Genomic DNA, 20686 nt, shown 5'->3' on the forward strand with positions numbered 1-20686 from the left:
CAACTAGAGCTCATCAGTCTCCCTGGCACATTCAGCAAGGACTGGGGGACCGGGCCAGATTGGAGTCGAAGGACTGGTAAGCTTCGGAGGATGGCTTAGAGCCACTTGGGGCTGTGGAGGCTCAGGCGCAGGGCTGACTGCAGCCTGTGTGAAACAGAGAGCAGAGGAGGAAGGTTTTGGAGGCCCCAGAGCAAGACAGTTTAAGGTGTGTTTAAAAATGAATATGAGAGTGATGAGAAGGACAAAGTATATCTAGAGGGTGGAAAAAGACGACAACCGCTGCATTCTCTCACGAATACAATTAGAGGGGCTTGAGGAGCATGTTGGCATGGACTCCAGACAAATCCACAAATCATGGACTCTGGGTGAAGCCCCCCAAAAGGGTGAAGTCTGTAGTTGAAGCACTTTGGCTAGAGTAAGACATAGAATTTTTATCAAAGCTGTGAGAATACTTGGAATGAAAACCTTCCTTAATGTGCTTCAACACTCGACATTTGAGGACAGAGGGGCATGGTGGACTGTAGTCATAGGGACGCAGAGTCGGAAACGACAGAGCGACTGAACCACCACAAGACAGTGTTGTCTCTACGTCTTCAGAACCTCAGTAGCTTTTTCATTTTGAGAATGCTGCTTACAGTCAAGAAAAAGTAGCTCTCCCTACTTTCTGGAAAGCAGTTCTGATTTTGAATCTAACAAGACCAGGAGCAGAAATAGCCAATATATGAGGCAACCGATAACTGTCAAGGGCCTAGTAACTGACCAGAGAACCACCTAAACGACTGCAATAAATGTCAGGAGACGGTAGTAGGCGGCCGCCAGCACAGCAAGCATTTCTCATGGAACCTGGCAAGACAAGCCTCTTTTCTATTTATAACTGAACGTAAAAAAAGCAAGATCTATTGAAAGGAAAAACACTCTATCAGAGTCCTTCAGGGTTGTTCACACAGTTGTCTACAGAAGATCAAATCAAATTCTTTTCTAGCAGACAGAATTCTAGAGATTTATTCCCTAGTTACTTTCCTAAATATTCATCAACATATTCAAACAACAAAAGCTCTTCTCCCTAAAAAGCCCTTTACAGTTAAAAAGGCAGAGGAAGTTTCCAGGATACATTCTGAAAGACTTCTCGGCTCACTGTCTGGCTTTAAGTCATGTCTTAAGGTCTCTCCCACTCAAAACCCATGCTCGAATTTCCCAAAAGCCCACAGGAGGGAGATAGCAAGTGCTGGCCAGCCAGTTGCATGTAAGCCTTGAGACCCGCAGAGGCAGCCGTCTGCGCGGGGCTCCGCCTGGGCCCCTGCACCGTGTCCTCACCCGGGGCAGCTGGTCCCACTGTTCTTTGTTCTTCATCTCCTCCTGCACTTCGTGGATCCGCTTCAGAGACTCCAGACTCTCATCGAGCAAGAACGTTGTGTCGTTTATCAGCATGTTTATATAGCGGACAAACTGCTTCCCAGAACTGAAAAGCAATTACACGGGACACAGTCACACGTTTACTGGCAGCGAATGTGGCGGCAGGTCCCAGAGAAAAATGGCCTCCACCCAAGTGCTACCCACATCGCTGCACAGAGCCACCAGCCTTGACACAACTCGATGCTGGGAACCCCGCAACTCCCCTTAGATTTTGTGATTCTTTTATATTAATTGTGTAAGTTCATTCCAGTGATGTGCTGGAGCCACCTGGCATGGTTCCTCAGAATCATTGCTAATAACATTCTAGAATTCTGTGAGCAAATTCCCTTGGCAGCTTCAACTCTGGCATCAGTGGAAGTACTTACACCCTGGAAAACCAGCAAGTGCTGACTTCCAGCACCCCCAGCTCCAGAGAGTGGGTTACCAGCACTACCCTGGCTCATTCCCTAAATAATTTTAAGTAGAGAAAACACTCTTCCAGGCTAGAAAAAATATGCTCAAGCTCACCAAGATATAAGGAAAGCACAAATACCCACATATAAGAGATAAGAGAATTAGTGACACAATCAATCATTTTTATAAAGAAAGACACACTTAAGAAAAATTGGAAGCTGTAATACAGTTAAAGTATGATATTAACGTTCTTTATAGAAACAGAAGCTTCCAATCTTCAGAACTGTCCTGCAAATCCTATTATAATGGACAGACAACCTGGTGAGCTGAGATGGCTTGGTCCATCTATTAGATTCTGGACCCGTCAGATTAGGAGAGAAAAGAGGAACTACTCTTCAGGATCTATTGCTGAGAAATCAGAGGGCAGCAGGGCCTTGCCTTGGGAAGACAAGTACCTGTTAACAAGGGCAGAGGCCTGAGTATCAGGAGACTGGAAATTCAGAATGAACACTCCTAATCAGCACCATGCAGATTGAGCTGTAGGCACGCCTGGTCTCCTAAGCTCACTGCAAGCTTTTGTTGGCATATACTTCTGAAAACAAGAGCAGCTCATGGAAAGAAAGAACTAACCTAAAGGGCTTTCTTTGTAGGAAACTATCAAAGAAATGGCTACTCCTCTGGCCATACTTCCACTGTTAAATGGTAATTCAGTTAACAAGTGACAACTAGGCTTGATCAAGGATTGAATATGAGTTGCAAATATCAGAGTAGATGGGATAAAATTTCTTCTTAAGACTAATTCAAGAGATCAACATTTTCATCTACTTTTACTTTTAAAGCACATTAAAAATTTTTCTTTTTAATTGGAGGATAATTGCTTTACAATGTTGTATTGGTTTCTGCCATACAGCAACATGAATCAGCCACAGGTATACACATGTGCCCTCCCTCTTGAACCTCCCTCCCACCTCCCACTCATCCCCCTCCCTCGAGGCTGTCACAGAGCACCCAATTTGAGCTCCCTGCGTCAAAGATGTGAGCTTGCTGCGTAACGTAGCAAATTCCCGCTGCCCATCTATTCTACACGTGCCAGTGGATGTATTTCAATGCTGCTCTCGCAACTTGTCCCGCCCTCTCCTTTCCCAACTGTGTCCACAAGTCTGCTCTCTGTGTCTGTGACTCCACTGCTGCACCTTTAAGTAACTTAGATGGCATTACTCATGTCCAGGTTTAAGCAGTCACTGAAACTTCAGATTGGTAATGAGACAAACTTCATCAAGGTCTAGGCCCTCCCTACAAAGAACATCATTTCAAATGACAGCCTTCACACTAGCTGCTTTTGAACCCGAAGTCCTCCTAACGCTTCTAACTCTAAAGCTTGATTTCAACATATTCAAAGACTGCTAGAAGATCCCATTTCAGCCATTCTGCAAATTCATGTAATACTGTAATCAAGAAAGACCAAAAAACACAACACTTCATCTCAGAATAGATTCTGTCTCCATGTATACTATGCCCAAAGTATCTTGAGAAATCTAAAATTCAGCAAAGTCTGGCAGACAGAAATTTTGATAATCCTGCTCACATTTAGCAGAACCATCTGGAAAACTCAGAGGAGACTAACCAAACAGTCTACAAGAACCAGCTGGGAAAGCTTTTAAGTGGCTGTTCGCCCTCTGATTTGCAAGAAGGCAAGTGGTGAGATTAGGGGCCCAATACTCACTTGAACTCCTCCATAAAGGTGCCGTGGTGAGCTATGTTTTGCCAAAGGCTTTTAAAAATGGTGCTAATATGATAGCGAATGGTGAACTTGTCGTAGAACTCACTGGTGGCGCCGGTGTGCTCAACGTCTGAAGAAGAAAGACAAGGGACTGAAGGATATAGACTTTCTTACCTTTCTAAAAGCAGCTATTAGTGCTATGACATTAATAATATGAATCTGCAAAATCAGAGATGTGATACAATTTTGTTTCTATCTCATACCTAAGGCAGAAGAGAAATTATAAGTGGTTTTAAAGACAGACCTTCACAGTGAAGGAGGGCAATGACACAGTAACAAAATGAACTGGTCTGGGAAAATCGACGGGCATCACTGGGCTAGCATCACCAATGACCAGAGCTGAATTACCATACCTCTCCCAACTGTTACTAGTTTATAGGAACTCCACAACACTTCCCTGAGCGGGTAAAAACAACTGGGTTAAATTTTATTAAGGGTAACATATCTATTGAATGTGACTATCACTTTAACTATTTTTGTATAACTGACATTTTAAAACATGTATCAAACTAGAGAAAAGCACAGTAAATCTCTATGTATCTCTATATACTCATCATTCATTTACCAGTTATCATGATCCCCGTAGCTTTTAAAATGGAACAAAGATCAAACTTCCTATAAAAAGACAAATAGCTTAAGCATGAGAAATTCCTGAACTCATGACAAATTTTAAAAAGAGGGAAAACTGCCAGGTAAAGACAACGGACTTAAGGAAAAGATGCAAGACACTACAAACCCACGTGGGAATAAAAACACAACATGTTCAGAGACTGATCTCCCAGGATATTCATTAAAGTACTATTTATATGGAAGAAAATATAAATAATCCAACGCCCAAGGGAGAATGCAAAAAGGTATTTGTGATATAAATCTGTCTGTCAATGCAGCAGACACACGTTTAATTCCTGGGTTGGGAAGATCCCCTGGAGAAGGGGATGGCAACCCATTTCAGTCTTCTTGCCTGGAAAATTCCTTCACCACAGTCCATGGGATCAAAAAGAGTCAGACACGACTGAACACACACACATGCACACACAAATAAAGCCACAGGCCAGCAAAGAAAATACACAGTCTGAGACCAATCATATTAACAAATACACACACTCGCACGCTCGAGATGCAAGCTGACTGGAAAGACACAGAGCAAAATGTTAACAGAGATTCTGAACACAGACATTATCAAAGAGCTTTATTTTCTCTTTGCTCTCTTCTGTATTTCCCAATGAACACTTAATAGGGACTTAAAAAAAGTTAAAGATAAAAGGATAGTACCTTAGTATGAAGATCTAAAAGCACCTTCTTTAAGCTGAACTAAGCACTGTTTTATTAACTGTATAGAAGTGTGAACTGCAGTATGGAGGGCTGACTTAGCGGAGTCTAAGGGAGAAACACACAGGGGGCTGACACAGAGCCTCGCCTATGCTCTAAATGGCCCAGAACACCTGTCCTGTACCCTGAACACAGCACAGACTAAGTAATGACCGTGAACTTAGGACTCATACATCTCTTCCAACATTAAAAAAAGCTCATTGCTAATGTTCCCTCAAAATTGCATCAGTCCAAGATATAATCCCCAGTTCCTAGTCCTAGTTCTTTTTTTCCCCAAACTTTAAACCTTTTATTTTGTATTGTTGTTCAGTAGCAAAGTCGGGTCCGACTCTGTGACCTCAGGGACTGTAGCATGCCAGGCTTTCCTGTCCTTCACTATCTCTTGGAGTTTGCTTAAACTCGTATCTATTGAGCCAGTGATGCCATCCAATCATCTCATCCTCTGTCACCCCCTTCTGCATTTGCCCTCAAATTTCCCCAGCTTCAGGGACTTTTCCAATGAGTTAGCTCTTCGCATCAGGTGGCCAAAAGTATTGGAAAATAACCAATTAACAATACTGTGACAGTTTCACATGTACAACAAAGGGACTCAGCCCTACATATATATGTCTACTCTCCCCCAAACTCCCCTCCCATCCAGGTTGCCACATAACATTGAGCACAGTTCCCTATGCTATACAGCAGGAGCTTGTTGGTTATCCATTTTAAATAAAGCAGTGTGTACAAGCCCATCCCAAACTCCCAAACTATCCCTTCCCCTTGTCCTTCCCTACTGGCAACCATAAGTTCTTTTTCTAAGTATGTGAGTCTGCTTCTGTTTTGTAAGTTCATTTGTATCATTTCTTTTTATATTCCACATATAAGGAATATCATATGGTATTTCTCCTTTTTTGTCTGTCCCAAGTCCTATTTCTAGAAAGCCTGCAGAGATCTAGATCTCTGCTTCCTGCTCACAAGCCTTCTTGATTCAGTAAGCCGCCAGGGCCCTCAGGGCCTTTCCATGTGCTGTTCTCACTGCCTGCCACACTGTGGCTGAGATCTTCTCAGGGTTCCCTCTTTGGTTTTGTTCTCAATATCACTCCAAAGTCATCTCCTTGAAGACCTGACTGTGCTTCTTAAAAGTAACACCAGGCTGGCGACACTTCCCTGGCGGTCCAGCAGTTAAAACTTTACGCTTCCATTGCAGAAGCGGTGGGTTCAATCGCTGGTCGGGGGACTAAGATCCCATATGCCAAGTAGTGCAGTACCCCCCCCCCCACAAAAAAAACGTAGCACCAGGCCCTCCTCTCACACCCACTCTCTGTATCTTATTTATTGGTTCCACATCTGTTTTCACACCAGAATGCCTAACTGGCAGTGACAGGGGTTTTGGCGTTCGCATGGCTAGGCCCAAGTGGCAACACGGGAGTTGACGTGTAGTAGCAGCTCCATGCGTATTTGCTGAGCTGGTGATTAAGTCTACTTGGGCTAACACTGTCTTTGCTGACTCAGATCAGCTTGGGAAAGGGAATGGTCTTGAAGTTGTCTTGGTTATCAGTGTTCTTCCTGGTTCTGAGTAGCCACGTTTTGAGTGCTAGTCCTTAAGTACCACCTTTGCTCTAGTACAAATAAAATATTCTTCTTTTCAAAATGGGTTTCCCTGGTGGCTCACTGGTAGAGAATGTGCCTGCAATGTAAGAGATGTAGATTTGATCCGTGGGTCAGGACGATCCCCTAGAGTAGAAAATGGCAACTCACTCCAGTGGTCTTGCCTAGAAAATCCCATGGACAGAGGGTCTGGAGAGCTACAGTCCATGGGGGCTGCAAAGAGTTGGACACGGCTGAGCACACTCACACACATTCTGAAACTCAGTTTTATTTCTGGAACAAACATTTGACCTTAAGCACTATCTGAGCTAGACCCTCTCTGGGGTGTAAAAGAGGAGTGTGTTTTAGAGATCAAGCTCTAATTCATGTCTGAGAGCTGGCTGTGCTCAGGAGCCAGGACCTAAACCAGCAGGACTTGATGTGGATTTGCTGGACACGTGGGGGAGTGTCTGCCATGCCCGCTGTGGGCTCCCCAGGCGCCGGGCCCCGGGGAACAGGTGGAGCACCTGCGCTAATGCCCAACTGCTGAGGTCGCTGCCACTCACTGGCTGCTGACCTTCAGTGAGCTTCTAGATGCTTCTAAGCTTTAGTTTCCTCATTTGTAAGAGGGAGATATTTATAGCACCCATCTTGAGGACTGCTGTGGGGATTAAGTGAAAGGATCAGTAAATATTCAATAAGCAGTGGTTATTATTAGCACGGGTATCATCTTATCATCTACTCGTGATTACAGAGGTGGCCCAGGGCCAGAGGGCATGCTGGTTGGTGGCCAGGGAGAAAGGACACCCACCCATCCTCCCACTCCTGGAATCTTTATGGTACCCCCCTGCCACCCCGCCCCCACCCTGGGCCTCACAGGCAGGAGGCCTAGCCCTGTCCTTTATCCCAAAGCCACAGTGACAAGCCCAGGGCACCGAGTACAAAATGCATTTAACTAAAATCTTTTTTGTCTTTTCAATACCAACAACACAAGTTTACCGTAGAATAATGAAGACATTAGATAACTTTTTAAAACAGAAAAATAAAACCACCCAGAATTTAACCATTCAAAAACAAACAACTCACTGTTAACATGCTGGTGCATATCTTCCCACACTTTTATCTGTAATATATTTTTGTGTACCAAAAGGTGGTCACAGTTGACAAACTGTCCCATTAATGGCACTTTCTTTTTATTACTTAACCATTTAATATAACTAACACTATTTTTTATGGCTCACATGGACCCACTGGATGGATAAATGATAATTTACTTAACTGACCTACCACTGGCAGGAATTTCTTTTTAATACTTTCACTATTTGTTGCTGCTGTTATTGTTTAGTCACTAAGTCCTGTCTCTTTGCGACCCCATGAACTGCAGCACACCAGGCTCTCCTGTCCTTCACTGTCTCCCAGAGTTTGCTCAGATTCAAGTCCACTGCGTCAGTGATGCTATCTAACCATTTCATCCTCTGCCACCTCCTTCTCCTTTTGCCTTCAATCTTACCCAGTAACAGGGCCTTTTCCATTGAGTCAGCTCTTCCCATCAGGTGGCCAAAGTATTGGACCTTCGGCTTCACTGTCAGTCCTTCCACTGAGTATTCAGAGTTGATTTCCTTTAGGAAATCATTTGAGCAACCAGATTCCAGTAACCCCAAGCCTTTTCCCTTGGTTCCCCCAGCCCCAGGGACAGAGAATGGCTGCTTCCAACACAGATAATCTGTTACTCCAATGTTCCTTATTACTATTATTTTTTGGCTGTGCCCCACAGCATGTGGGATCTTAGTTCCCCAACCAGAGATTGAACCTGTGCTGCCCAAAGTGGAAGCAAAGAATCTTCCCACTGGACTGCCAGGGAGGTCCCCAGATAGGAATACTCAAGTGTCTGGTGTGGATGGCCAATTTGCCGTCCAGAAAGGCTTTACCAACCTACATTCTCAGTTTCACAGCATTGATTCTGCATACTAGTGACAGAAGGGCTGAAATAGGCTTTTGCAGATTATTTTCCTAAAACCATTCTAACACTGGGTATTCAAGTTTGATAGGTGAAAAGAGGTACCGCTTCATTTTTTTTTTTTTTTTTTTAAAGAAATTTAGGATTACCTTCAATTCAGTGAAGCCTGACCGGTGCAGGGTACCATATGGGGTCCCGTTCTGTAAACAGCTGATGCACCAATTGTACCTGAATGGCCCATGGTTCTCTCCTACCAGGGATAGGAGGTAAGAGAAGGACAGGCAAACCAAGCAAGGGCCTTTTACCCAGGAGTGGTCTCTGCTGTTGCCAAGGTGAGCATGTTAACAAAACTTCAAGGGGCTTGTGGACTTCTTTAGGTTCAAGAGGATACAGGTAGATTAGGGAAGGAGAGAAATTTCCAAGAGATGACACAAGGTAATAGTGACGAAGTGGAAGAAGACAGACAGACTCTTGAGCCTTAGAAGCAGAAAGAAGTATGGGTACCATCTCAAAATAAGCAGGAGCAGGTCTTGATCAACTGAGAAGGGATGGCTGTCACTGAACACAGAAGAACTTTCAATCCCCTGCTGCCTCTGTGAACAGCAAGGGACTGTGCTCATGGAGGCTGGGGTTTCTTTCAAGAGCAAGGCGAGCATATTCTGCTAAATGAGTTCCCAGAGCGTGCTAGGTTCAATAGAAGATAAGAAGGCAGACAGCACACTTCTTTTCCTGAGAAATATACAACTGGAGAAAAACTGTCCCATCAGTACAATCATGTGCCTTTGGTAGAGAACAGGTGAATGCAGCCCACAGGTAACTAACTGGCTTTATGAAAATACATCTGCAGTTGAAAAGCCAAACTACGAATGGAAACTCAGAACATAGTTCAACCAGAAGAGGAAGACCTCCTTGCAGAGTGTCCGATACGTTCTCACATCTTGTTCACCAGTGCTGCCCAGCACCTAGGACAGTGCCTGGCAAAGAGCAGACATTCGATAAATGTATAGAATTAGTGAATCAGTGAAGACTCCCAGAGATCCTCCTTCCGTTGGTCTGGGGGTGCTGGTGGGGGGAGGTCCCAAGAATAAGCACTTTTAACCAGCTCTCTGTTTCACCCACAGTTTTGAAACTCTGTGTTTGCAAAACTAATGTTGTAAGTTAGAAACTAAAATGAACCGGGTGGGGCTCCCCTGGTGGTGGCTAGGAATTCACCACCAATGCAGGGGACATGGGTTTGAAGCTACTGAAGTCCATGTGCCCTAGCCCCTCCACAACAAGGGGATCATTGTAACGAGAAGTCTGAGCACCACAGTAAAGAGCAGCCCCCACTTGCTGCAATTAGAGAAAGCCCGTGTGCAGCGATGAAGACCTAGCGCAGTCAAACATAAAACGAGTCAGGCAATTTCAGATAAAAACGTCAATTTGGTCTCAATGTAACCCCTCTACCTTTTTATAGATTCCATTGAATTATCAGTGACTAGTATGTGGTCAGTGTAATGTTTCCACAACTCGAGCGGAAAATAACCAACAGTTTTTGTACTGCTGACGGTGGATTAGCGGGTGATACTTCTATGTGGACATTAGGAGATTAGGTAGCAGGTTTAGAACAACTTCACCTGCTGGTTTTAGACAATCCTGCCCACCTGTACACACCAGGAACATTACCTGTATAAAACTTCATCAGGGAAGGGACCAACAACTTGGTGGAGAGGGGATGGTTCTCGATCATTTCAAAAAACTTCTGGGTCCGTGGCTGAACAGCAGGGTTGGTCATGAACATGACTTCTACCAGTTTGGCCACCAGATATGGATTTCGGATGTAGTTCTGGTTACACAACATCACGACAAGGAACATCACAATATCCTGAGTGCAGGGCTCGTAAAGCACCTGAGGAGAGTATCTGAAGAGAGGCGAGAAGGACAGGTAGTGAAGCTTCGAGAGGCTCAACGTGGATGGATGCTGCTGACTGGGCGAGGAAGGGGACAAGGTCGAGGAACCAGGTTGCTGATTTCCTTTAACTTGTTGATTTTAAGGTGACTATTCACATTATAACTGGGTAGGATTTCAAACCCACTGGGTCTATTGGCCACAGCATGTTACATTAATTTACGTCTTGGAAAATAAACCAAAGCTATAATTAAATCATCATTTTACAAAAGATCTTCACAACCAAAAAGACTTAAAAAAATATTTTGATGGAGTTTTTATTTTTTCAGATTTCAAATACTACTTATAAACTCAACTTATTTCTTTGTAAGCTTTCTCTAATTTTACAGTTGAGAAAAATATTGGTACAAAATACAGATGTGGGTATTTCTGGCTTTGAATGTTCACTCAGATATTTATAAACTGTTTTCTCCTTCTGTTTCTCAGAAACGCATACTCAGTTATTAAAAATTCAACTCAATTTTCACAGAGTATATTATTACTAGCATTGTTAATCCTGCTTCTGTCTTGAGATATTATTGGAATTGGCTTGGTGCCACAGCTGGATTTATTTTTCCAGTCTCTGGGCAGCATTCAATGGCATCAAATGGAGGTTTGTAATACAATGTGTACATCAAATATAAATACATATCAGAAATATGCAATATGTGAATGGGACTTACTGTACAATAAAAAATAAAAATTCAGCAACATCTTCTACATAAAACTCAGGCAATGCTGCAAATACCTTGGGGACATCTGAATTTAAAGGCAGTGTTACACTGTCAAAGAGAGAAAAGTACAGGTTACAAAGTGAAACAGTGACACATCAAATTATGAGGATCAGAACACTACAATTACAATAAGTGGTTCATTGGGAAACAGCTCTCATTTTATAAAACAACTAAATAAACAGTGCACAGGCAAAGAAACTGCCACCAGAAATGAACAGGGAATCATGAAGCTGGGGATGTAAAAGGTGGACATGAATGTTGTTCCTTTTCTTGGTTTCCTGTTAAGGTTAATGCAATAAATAAAATGTGAAGGAAATAAAAGTGTCATGTTTGGGCATTTTATGCAGCTCAAACTGTTTTAAGACAATACGGCTACACATTTATTTTTTTGCTTTTATATGTTTGAATTTCATCTTTAACACTGCACATAAATTGCTTTCGCATTTAGAGGCAAAATGCAACTTCTGATTCTTTGGAAGCCATCTGCTTTATATATTCTTCTTTCTTTTCCACAATTCTTTATATGAATGATTGTAATCAATGCCATAATCTATACCTATATAGACTTTGAGGCTTCCCTGATGGCTCAGTGGTAAAGAACCCATCTGCAAATTCAGGAGACCTGGGTTTGATCCCTGGTTCGGGAAGATCCCCTAGAGAAGGAAATGGCAACCCACTCCAGTATTCTTGTCTGAGAAATCCCATGGACAGAGGAGCCTGGTGCGCTACAGTCCATGGAGTCACAAAAGAGTTAGACACGACTTAAGAGACTAAACAATAACGAATATAGATTCTGAGGACTGGCAGAACTGGTTTAGAATTCCAATTCTTACCATCGGGGACATTTTTACTTTAAATACTATTTTCCATTCCTGCAGCAGGCTTCAGCCAACCTCCCCAACATTGATGATCTGGAGATTTCATAATAACCATAAAATTGTAACAAACCAAACAAAAATGGCTGTATGGAGGAGCTGTCCAGGTGATGATAAAGAGATCCATGATATTCTCGGTTCATTCTTGGAACTGACTAGGGATCAGGCTGGAACCAGTGCTTGGGGGGACCCAATATCCTGTTAATCCCAACTTTTCACTTCCGATTCATAGATTTTCTTTTTCATCAAAGATTTTATAGCCAATTTTCAAAAAGCACTCTCTCAAAATTAACCTAAGAAGTGTTGACAGTCCTTCACTACTATAACTAATTTCAGAGAAAACAGCTATTAACATTACTACTTTCATAGTCTATCTAAGTACAATCTGGAAATGCATTCCTGATTACATTATCCCCCGTCATAGTTTTGGGTGTCAGCTCTGTAGAGCAATAAAGACAACACGGCCTGGATGAATGGAGACGGGGGAGGAAGACAGAGCAACTCACTCCGGGTAGGCAGGGTCCAGGAGGCGGAGCAGCAGCTGAATGAGAAGGCCGTAGAAGTTCAGACATCTTCTCAGAAAGCTCTCATCAAGCAAGCCAGCATCAGCACAGGCCTTGCATCGTACCAGTTTCTGTGGAAGCAGGTATGACCCCATTCATAGATTAGCTGGTGGCTAAGTTCCTATGTGTGGTCACAGGCAGGGCATGGGCGAGGAGATGGGAAATCTAGGCTCCAGGGAAGCGGTCCCCCACCTTTTGGGCACCAGGGACCAGTTTCGTGGAAGACAGTTTTTCCACAGAGTGGGATGTGGTGGGGTGGGGATGGTTTGGGGGTGATTCGAGTGCATTACATTTATTTTGCACTTTAGGTTTATTATTACATCAGCTCCACCTAAGATTAGGCATTAGATACTGGAGGTTGGGGACCCCTGCTCTAGGGCTTCCAGAGCATTAGCACTAACAGGCTGTAAGATGCTGTTTGTGTCTCAAGAGCTTCCTCTGCTCTAAGAAGGTGCGCCATGCGAACCACTGGGCATAGTTTAGTGCTGAAAAGACTAAGTCATCACTGTCATATTTGAAAAGCTTGATGAGAGAGACCCTTTGGAAGTCAGTGGTGGTTACTGAGAAGGAGCCTGACATATTCACATCTAAATTCCAGGTCAGTACTTATGCTCATCTTGGGCAAAATGCTCGTCCACCCAGGGTTTAACACCCATCTCAGAGGATCGCTGTGAGTTTAAACATCCACGTGCACACACATTACATATAAATGTCAACAGTTTACAGACTTCTTGAAACCTCTCTCTGGAGTGCTTAAGGGGTCTATAGACCCCAGAAAAGAGTCCCTGGTTTATTCTGCTTCTCAAAGAGGTTTCTACTCCATTAGTAAATAAAAGTGAAATTTTTAACTTGTACCAGAAATCTAAGTCAGGTAAAATTTCTACATATCATCCTATTAATCAACAGAAAACACAGCTAACATTCAGCTTTGTAATCTGAACATAAACACAGAAAAATGAGTACATTTGCTGTCTGTGCTTCCCTTGTACAACTTTAGCTACTGTTTGTTTTAGCTATGTTTATAAGCTTCCTTATATGTTTATAAGGGCTTCCCACACAGCTCAGTCAGTAAATCATCTGCCTGCAATGCAGGAGACCTGGGTTCAATTCCTGGGTTGGGAAGATCCCCTGGAGAAGGAAATGGCAACCCACTCCAGTATTCTTGCCTGGAGAATCCCACGGACAGAGGAGCCTGGTGGGCTACAGTCTATAGGGTCGCAAGAGTCAGACACAACTTAGCAACTAAACCACCACCACCATGTTTATAAGCAGAAATCTTCCCGTCTACAGTTAGGTTCTATACAATGGATCATTTTCAATTCAACGAAGAATGAGGGGCAAAGGAAAGACAGCTTTCCACTACCACAATTCCACTTTGTCAAACATGAAGATGCGTGGCTGGACACACTGGAGTGTGTGTGTATCTGGGTGTGGAGTCAGGGTTAGTAGAGGGGGAACATCTTGCATGAGGTGAGGAAAGGGAGATGATGTTCAAGGATGATAAAACCCATTAAGAATCCCTATCATTACTGGCACACGGCGTATACACTTTCAGTCCTGAGATTTAAGTATACATAGAAACGATCAACAAGCATTTAAATGTACCATTTTTATCTTGAGGGAAATAATAATGAGGAAAAAATGAGGACATTAAACTGTTCATTCAAGGCTCATATTCTGGTGGGAAAATTCCTATTGTGAGGCTGATCCATAAATTACCCAGTTAACTATACAGACCTTAAGCTGAGTTTTGCAGCGTTTCAGCATCTCACGGTGTCTGGTTGCCAGTGGGGAGTCTTTCCATTGGCTTTCATTATTTTTCAGATCTTCCACAGTTCTAAAATTAAAGACTAACAGTTAAATGAAAGAAGACACACAGATCCATCTCCATCGTACCTATTTATCTTCACAATTTCACTGACTCTCAGACACATATCCCCTCTCGCCGTCCACACTACATAAGCATCACCAAAACCGATGGGAAGTTATGGTTATGTTGGCAGCATTCATCTTTTTTATTGGTTCCCAACGTAATATCTTAAAGTGCATGGCATTTTAGATTTGGTGAAATACAGTAATTATTACTTTTGGAAAGAAATATTCTTGTTTTTCTGGGAGGGAGAAAATGAAGTCTCCAGAAAACTCAAGATTATGATGCCTACTCAATTACCCAAAGCAAAAGACAACTCGACTAGGCATTTTTCCCTCCGCCTGGAATGTTCTTCTCTAAGGTTAGCTCTGTGACTTACTCCTTCACGCTCTTTAAGATGTCTCCTCAAATATCACCTGTCATTGAGGAAGAGCCTTCCCTGATCATGGAATACGCTGCATATTTTAAAGGCTGGCTCACTTAACACATTTCAACCCATTCTATCAAAACATTATGTAGAAAACTACACAATGATACATACACATTTTCGTATCATTGATACATATATATTTTTTTAATGTGTGGTTGCTCTGGGCCTTCGTTGCTACATGCGGGCTTTACTCTAGTTGCGGCGAGCAGGGGCTGCTCTCTAGCTGCAGTGCGTAACTTCTCATTTCGGTGACTTCTCTTGTTGAGGAGCACAGGCTCTAGAGCACGTGGGCTTCAGTAGTTGTGGCAAACCGGCTTAGTTCCTCTACGGCATATGGAATCTTCGTCTGCCCCCTGCACTGGCAGGTGGTTCTTATCCACCGTACCACCAGGGAAGTCCAGTGATATATTTTTCAAAAGTATATTTATTTCCCAGACTCCCTTGTGGCCAGTACTTCTGCACATGTCCTAGCTCCTACCAAGAGGTGAGCCCTCATTGGAGGCGGAAGTACACACAGTGAAGTGACGGCCATATGGGTCTTCTGGGAGCACAGTGTGGAAGGGTTTTAGCTGAAATGCTGGCAGAGTCTAAAGTCTGAAGCAGCTTCCTGGCAGGCCCGGTTCAAAGGAGAGCTCTGGGAGTCCTCTTTTCCAGGCCTCCTTCAATACACCAGGTAACAGCCTTTAATAACCCTCTTTCTGCTAACCTCAGCTAAAGTGGATTCCTTTGTCTACAGCTGGAACATGACAACGGCAGACAGAGTAACGTGCTAGTGCCCCGGCCCCCCAGCTTCCCAACCACCATGACCAAGACGTCACAGCTCAATCCCAAGGACCTGCGAATATGTTGCCTTACATGGCAGAAGGAACCCTGCAAATATGATTAAGGGTTTGGACTTCGAGATGAGGAGCTTATCTTGGATTGTCTGGGTGGGTCCCATGTCGACAAAGGGTCTGAGTGAAGAGAAGGAGAGGGAGTCAGAGAAGAGGGAGAAGAGGAGAGGTGACCAGTGAAGTAGAGGCTGGAGAGGGAGCAGGCTGAAGAGGCTCCTGTGGCCTGTGAAAATGGAGGAAGGGGCTGTGGGCCAAGGGGTCTCCAGCAGCTAGACAAGGCAAAAAAAAAAAGAGATTCTTCCCTAAAGCCTCAGAAGGAATGCAGCCTCAGTTTTAGGACTTCTGATCCCCAAAACCCTAAGAAAGACGGTTATTTGTTATTTTAACACATGAAGGTCGTGATAATCTGAGCAACAAAAAGAAGCTAACATAACAACCTGTATGATTGTTGGCAGGAAGAGGTTACAGATAACAGACCCTCAAGGAAAACAGGCTCTGGGATTACTAGTTCTTCAACTGGGCTGCTTTCAAAGTGGTAAAGATTCAGTGAGCATTTGAGGACGTAACACTGGAAGCCCAAGATTCTCGGTGGAAAAACAGCTGCATGAACAATCGCTACTGATTTCTGGGAATGAAGAGATGGAGTGGCTATGTGTGAAGACACTGGAGCATTCACACGAGGAAACTACAGGTTCCAGGTTTTAAGATCTCACCTCAAGGAAAAGCTAGTGAGTCAGGGCGTTTCCAGGATGACCATAAAGAAGCAGAGTCTGGTCCATACAGAGCACCAGATTAGAACACAGACTGCATCCATAACCTCACTGGATCTCTTATCTGAACATCAGAGGGAAGGCCGGGATTCCAAGAATTCAAACGGAGGGGTTCTGGAGACTCCAAGCACCCAACCCCACCCAAGTCCCCTGAGCCATGTTTGAGAGCAGCAGCAGCTCCTGTGGTGACTGTAGCTGAGGTGGTCACACTGCAGGATGATGCCAGTTTCCCTAAGGTCCCAACCCACCATACTTCATTGCTTCCACCACAGCTGGAATGAGATCACTGTCCTTAAGAGCCAATTACAGTTATGTTAGAAGAAAAAAAAAAAACAGACTTGCTAATATGTTATATCAGCTTCCTGTTGCTGCTCTAACAAATTATCACAAACTTACTGGCTTGAGACAACACAAGTACAGCCTTAGGATTCCAGAGGCCAGAAATCTCCAGTGGGTCAGCAGACATACATTACTTCTGGGGGCCCTAGGGGCGAGTGCTTCCTTGCTCTTTCCAGCCTCCAGAGGGGGTGCGCACTCTTTGGCTTGTGGACCCACACCGCTCTGATGTCTGCTTCTGTCATCACATCTCCTTTCTCACTCTGACCCCCCCTTGCCTCCCTCTTAAAAGGACCCTTGTGATATAATGGGACCACCCAGATAATCCAGGAAAATCTCCCTGTCTCAAGATCTCACATTCAATCACATCTGAAAAGTCTCCTTTACCATGCAAGGTGACACAGTCTCAGGTTCTGGGGGAACAGGATGTAAATACCTTTGTGTGCTCAGTCATGCAGTCACGTCTGACTCTTCGTGACCCTATGGACTATAGCCCAACAGGCTCCTCTGTCCATGGGATTTTCCAGACAAGACTACCAGAGTAGTTTACGTTTCCTACTGCAGAGGATCTTTATGACCCAGGGATCAAATCCGTGTCTTTCATCTCCTGCATTGGCAGGCAAATTCTTTGCCGCTAGTACCACCTGGGAAGCCCAGTGAAAATCTTTAGGACACTATTATTCTACTACTACATATGCAGAAACAGAAATTCAGCAGTTAGTGGGGAATAGATTCTGAAGATCCTTGATCAGCAATAGAGCATCATGCTAACAAACTCCTATGTGGGGATAAATTCATCGACATGAATACAACTCCCAGAGGCTCTGGATTCAGTCTTATTCTGAGTAACCAGGACAGGCTCTGTGTGCCCAGCTGGTTGTCTAAAACCTAGAATTCACAGTGACCTCTGCTAAATGAAGTTGTCAAGAATTCCTTGAGATAATTCAGAGGAAGGAGTTAAAAATATAAGAAGATGGGAATATCAATGTAGATTTACTATATATGACTAGCTCAGAAAACCGCCCTCTCAAAACACACACATGCCCTAACCATGTCCTGGAAGACACTTCTTGTATCACAGCACTGAAAAATACACAGGTAAGGGAAACACCAACATCTGAAAGGCACTCACTCCCCCTGTAAGCTGCGAGTGCAGGTGGCAGATGGGGTCACTGAAAATGTATCCTCCAGAGTCGGTGAGAATGGTGGGACCACAGGATACCATCCATTTCAGGATGAAGGAACAGACATAACACAGTTTGAAATTTTTATAAGTCTCTCAATAACTGATATAGTAAGCTGATAAAAGCAGCAGACATAAGGAAAATCTGAACAAAACATAAACAAATGACTCAATTGATATATGTAAAACACTGCAACAAATGACACAGAAAGTGAGTTTTCTTCTTTTTACTTTTATTATCTTCACTGTGGAATCTTAGTTCGCTGACCAGACCAGAGATTGAACCTGGGCCCTTGGCAGTGAGAGTGAGTCATTCTGACCACTGAATTGCCAGGGAATTCCTGCAAGTTCTTTTCTTCTATGGAACTCTTACTAATTTAAATGTTGGCTACAAAGTAGATATCAATAAAGTACAAAGTACATAGCGGAAATCAGCTAGAAATCAATAACAAGAGATAAAGGCACAAATACTCCAGGAATCTGAAACTTAAAAAAAAGCTATCTTTATATAATCCACATGTCAAGATACTATGAACAACTTAATGCCTAAGCGTTTTGAAACTTTTAGATACCACGGGAAAACTGACGCAAGATGACATGAAAATCTATACAGTCTTATATCTATTAACAATAAAATACCTAACTTAGAAGACTTCCCACAAAGAAAGCTCTAAGCCCAGATAGCTTCATCAATGCTTCCAAACGTTAAAGAAAAAAATAATTCTTATACAATAAACACCTCGAAAAATACAAAAAGAGGGAATATTTCAGAATTCATTCTACATGGCAAGCAAAAGGTTGATAAAAAAAAATTGAGAAGGACTCACTTTTGGGCTTCCCTGGTGGCTCAGATGGTAAAGAGTCTGCTTGCAGTGCAAGAGACCCAGGTTTGATCCCTGGGTCAGGAAGATCCCCTGGAGAAGGAAATGGCAACCCACTCCAGTATTCTTGCCTAGAGAATTCCAAGGACAGAGGAGCCTGGTGGGCTACAGTCCATGGGGTTGCAAAGAGTTGGGACATGACTGAGAGACTTCACTTAATTCTTAGTAAGAAATAAAGTCATAGGTCAATCTTCTTTTTGAACATAGGCTCAAAACCCCTAAACAGAATATTAGCAACTGAATATCCAATGAAATATAAAAGCAGTAACACAGAGTTGAGTTTTTTCCCAAGAATGTAAGATTGGTTTGATATCAGAAAGCCAACTGATATAATTCAACCACATGAATAAAATAAAGGGGGAAAAAAATCTGACCTCCTCAAAGAGATGGAAAATGCATTTAATAAAAATCAACTCCAGTTAAGAACAAAAAACTTTTAGAAAGTCACAAAATAAAAGGGAATTTCTTTAATCTGGTAACAGAAGATGTCCAAAAAACTTCCCCCATTAACTTGAATAAACAATTTCAAGAAAGCTATCAATATTTCTACTCAAGGCTGTAGTAGAAACTGTAGCCAGGGCAGTGAGGCAGGAAAAAGAAAAGAAAAGGACTTCCCTGGTGGTACAGTGGATGAGAATCCACCTGTCAATGCAGGGGACATGGTTTGATCCCTGGTCCAAGAAGCCTGGAAGATTCCACATGCCTCGGAGCAACTAAGCCCACGAGCCACAATTACTGAGCCTGTGCTCTAGAGTCCAGGAGCTGCCACTACTGAGCCCATGTGCTGCAACCGCTGAAGCCTGTGAGCCTAGAGCCCGTGCTCCACAAGAAAAGCCGCTGCAAGGAGAAGCCTACAGGCGACAACAGAGTAGACTCTACTAGCTGCAACTACAGAAAGCCCACGTGCAGCATGACATCAGCAGTCATCATGCACAGACAGCACGACTATGTGTCGGGAAAAAACACTTTAGAAAGCTACCAGTAATGACCAGAATTAGTAAGTGATTAATTCTACTTTAATTCAAGGCAGATACAGATACTACTACAGCACTCCTGGACCAAACAAACGGTGGAAGTGGCTGCTTCATTATTACTACAGATGATCTGTTCAAAAAAATGTCTGCCTCCTGTTCCTGTGGCTTTGGTTTGTTCGCAGGTGTTGATCCATGGAAAGAAATGCTCAGATTAAGAAAAATAACAATGATGTTAATGAAAGGGAAATTGAGGCTACTATCTGGCCATTTTGGACTTCTTATGCCACAGGACAACATGCAACAAAAAAGTGAATTACAATGTTGGTATGAGTAAATGATCTTGTTTATTAAGGGAAACCAGAATTACTGTTTCACAGTCCTGGGAAAGAAGGGCATGTCTGGGACCGAAGAGATCCTTTAAAGTGTCTTCTGATAATAAGGTGCCCATTAGAAAAAGTTCACAGAAGTCTCAACCACATTCCAAGGGTTGGGAACTCTAAGAAATCTAAGTCTGGGTCACTTAACTTGTAAAGAACTCTGGCCAACCAAGGACCATGGATGTGGTAGGAGAGACAGATGGTGTACTGTAACATACATGCCCCTCACATTCAAGTCTACTGGTCACAAGGAACTGCGTGCTTATGAGAATGAGTGGTGACTCAGGCAGACTCAGGACATGGCATCACACACATACCTATTGAGCTCCCGGATGGCCCGCAGTCTGCGGATGTAGCGACGGCAGCTAGGCAGAATTGAGAGGTGGTGGGCGTGCAGGGTGAGAAAGAAGCATTCCGTAGGGAATTTCGGCTCAGAAAATGGAGGCTGATCTCCATCTAGGAAAAAGCACAAAATCCCAGCAATAATATCTATCA

General features: G+C 43.3%; 1 protein-coding gene across 5 annotated transcripts in view; it reads right to left on the reverse strand.

Moving 5' to 3' along the window:
- Positions 1-20686, reverse strand: part of UBE4B (ubiquitination factor E4B) — a 120580-nt gene that overhangs the window by 14911 nt on the left and 84983 nt on the right. For all 5 annotated transcript variants that reach the window (XM_027975655.2, XM_060396501.1, XM_027975654.2 and 2 more), the window contains 7 exons: positions 20509-20647; positions 14275-14374; positions 12481-12608; positions 11049-11147; positions 10104-10339; positions 3530-3656; positions 1315-1459 (listed from right to left, as the gene is read on the reverse strand). In XM_027975655.2, the coding sequence (XP_027831456.1) occupies positions 1315-1459; positions 3530-3656; positions 10104-10339; positions 11049-11147; positions 12481-12608; positions 14275-14374; positions 20509-20647 (974 nt within the window). The remainder of the gene's footprint in view (positions 1-1314; positions 1460-3529; positions 3657-10103; positions 10340-11048; positions 11148-12480; positions 12609-14274; positions 14375-20508; positions 20648-20686) is intronic.

Source organism: Ovis aries, chromosome 12, assembly GCF_016772045.2.
Source record: "Ovis aries strain OAR_USU_Benz2616 breed Rambouillet chromosome 12, ARS-UI_Ramb_v3.0, whole genome shotgun sequence".
Classification (NCBI taxonomy): domain Eukaryota; kingdom Metazoa; phylum Chordata; class Mammalia; order Artiodactyla; family Bovidae; genus Ovis; species Ovis aries.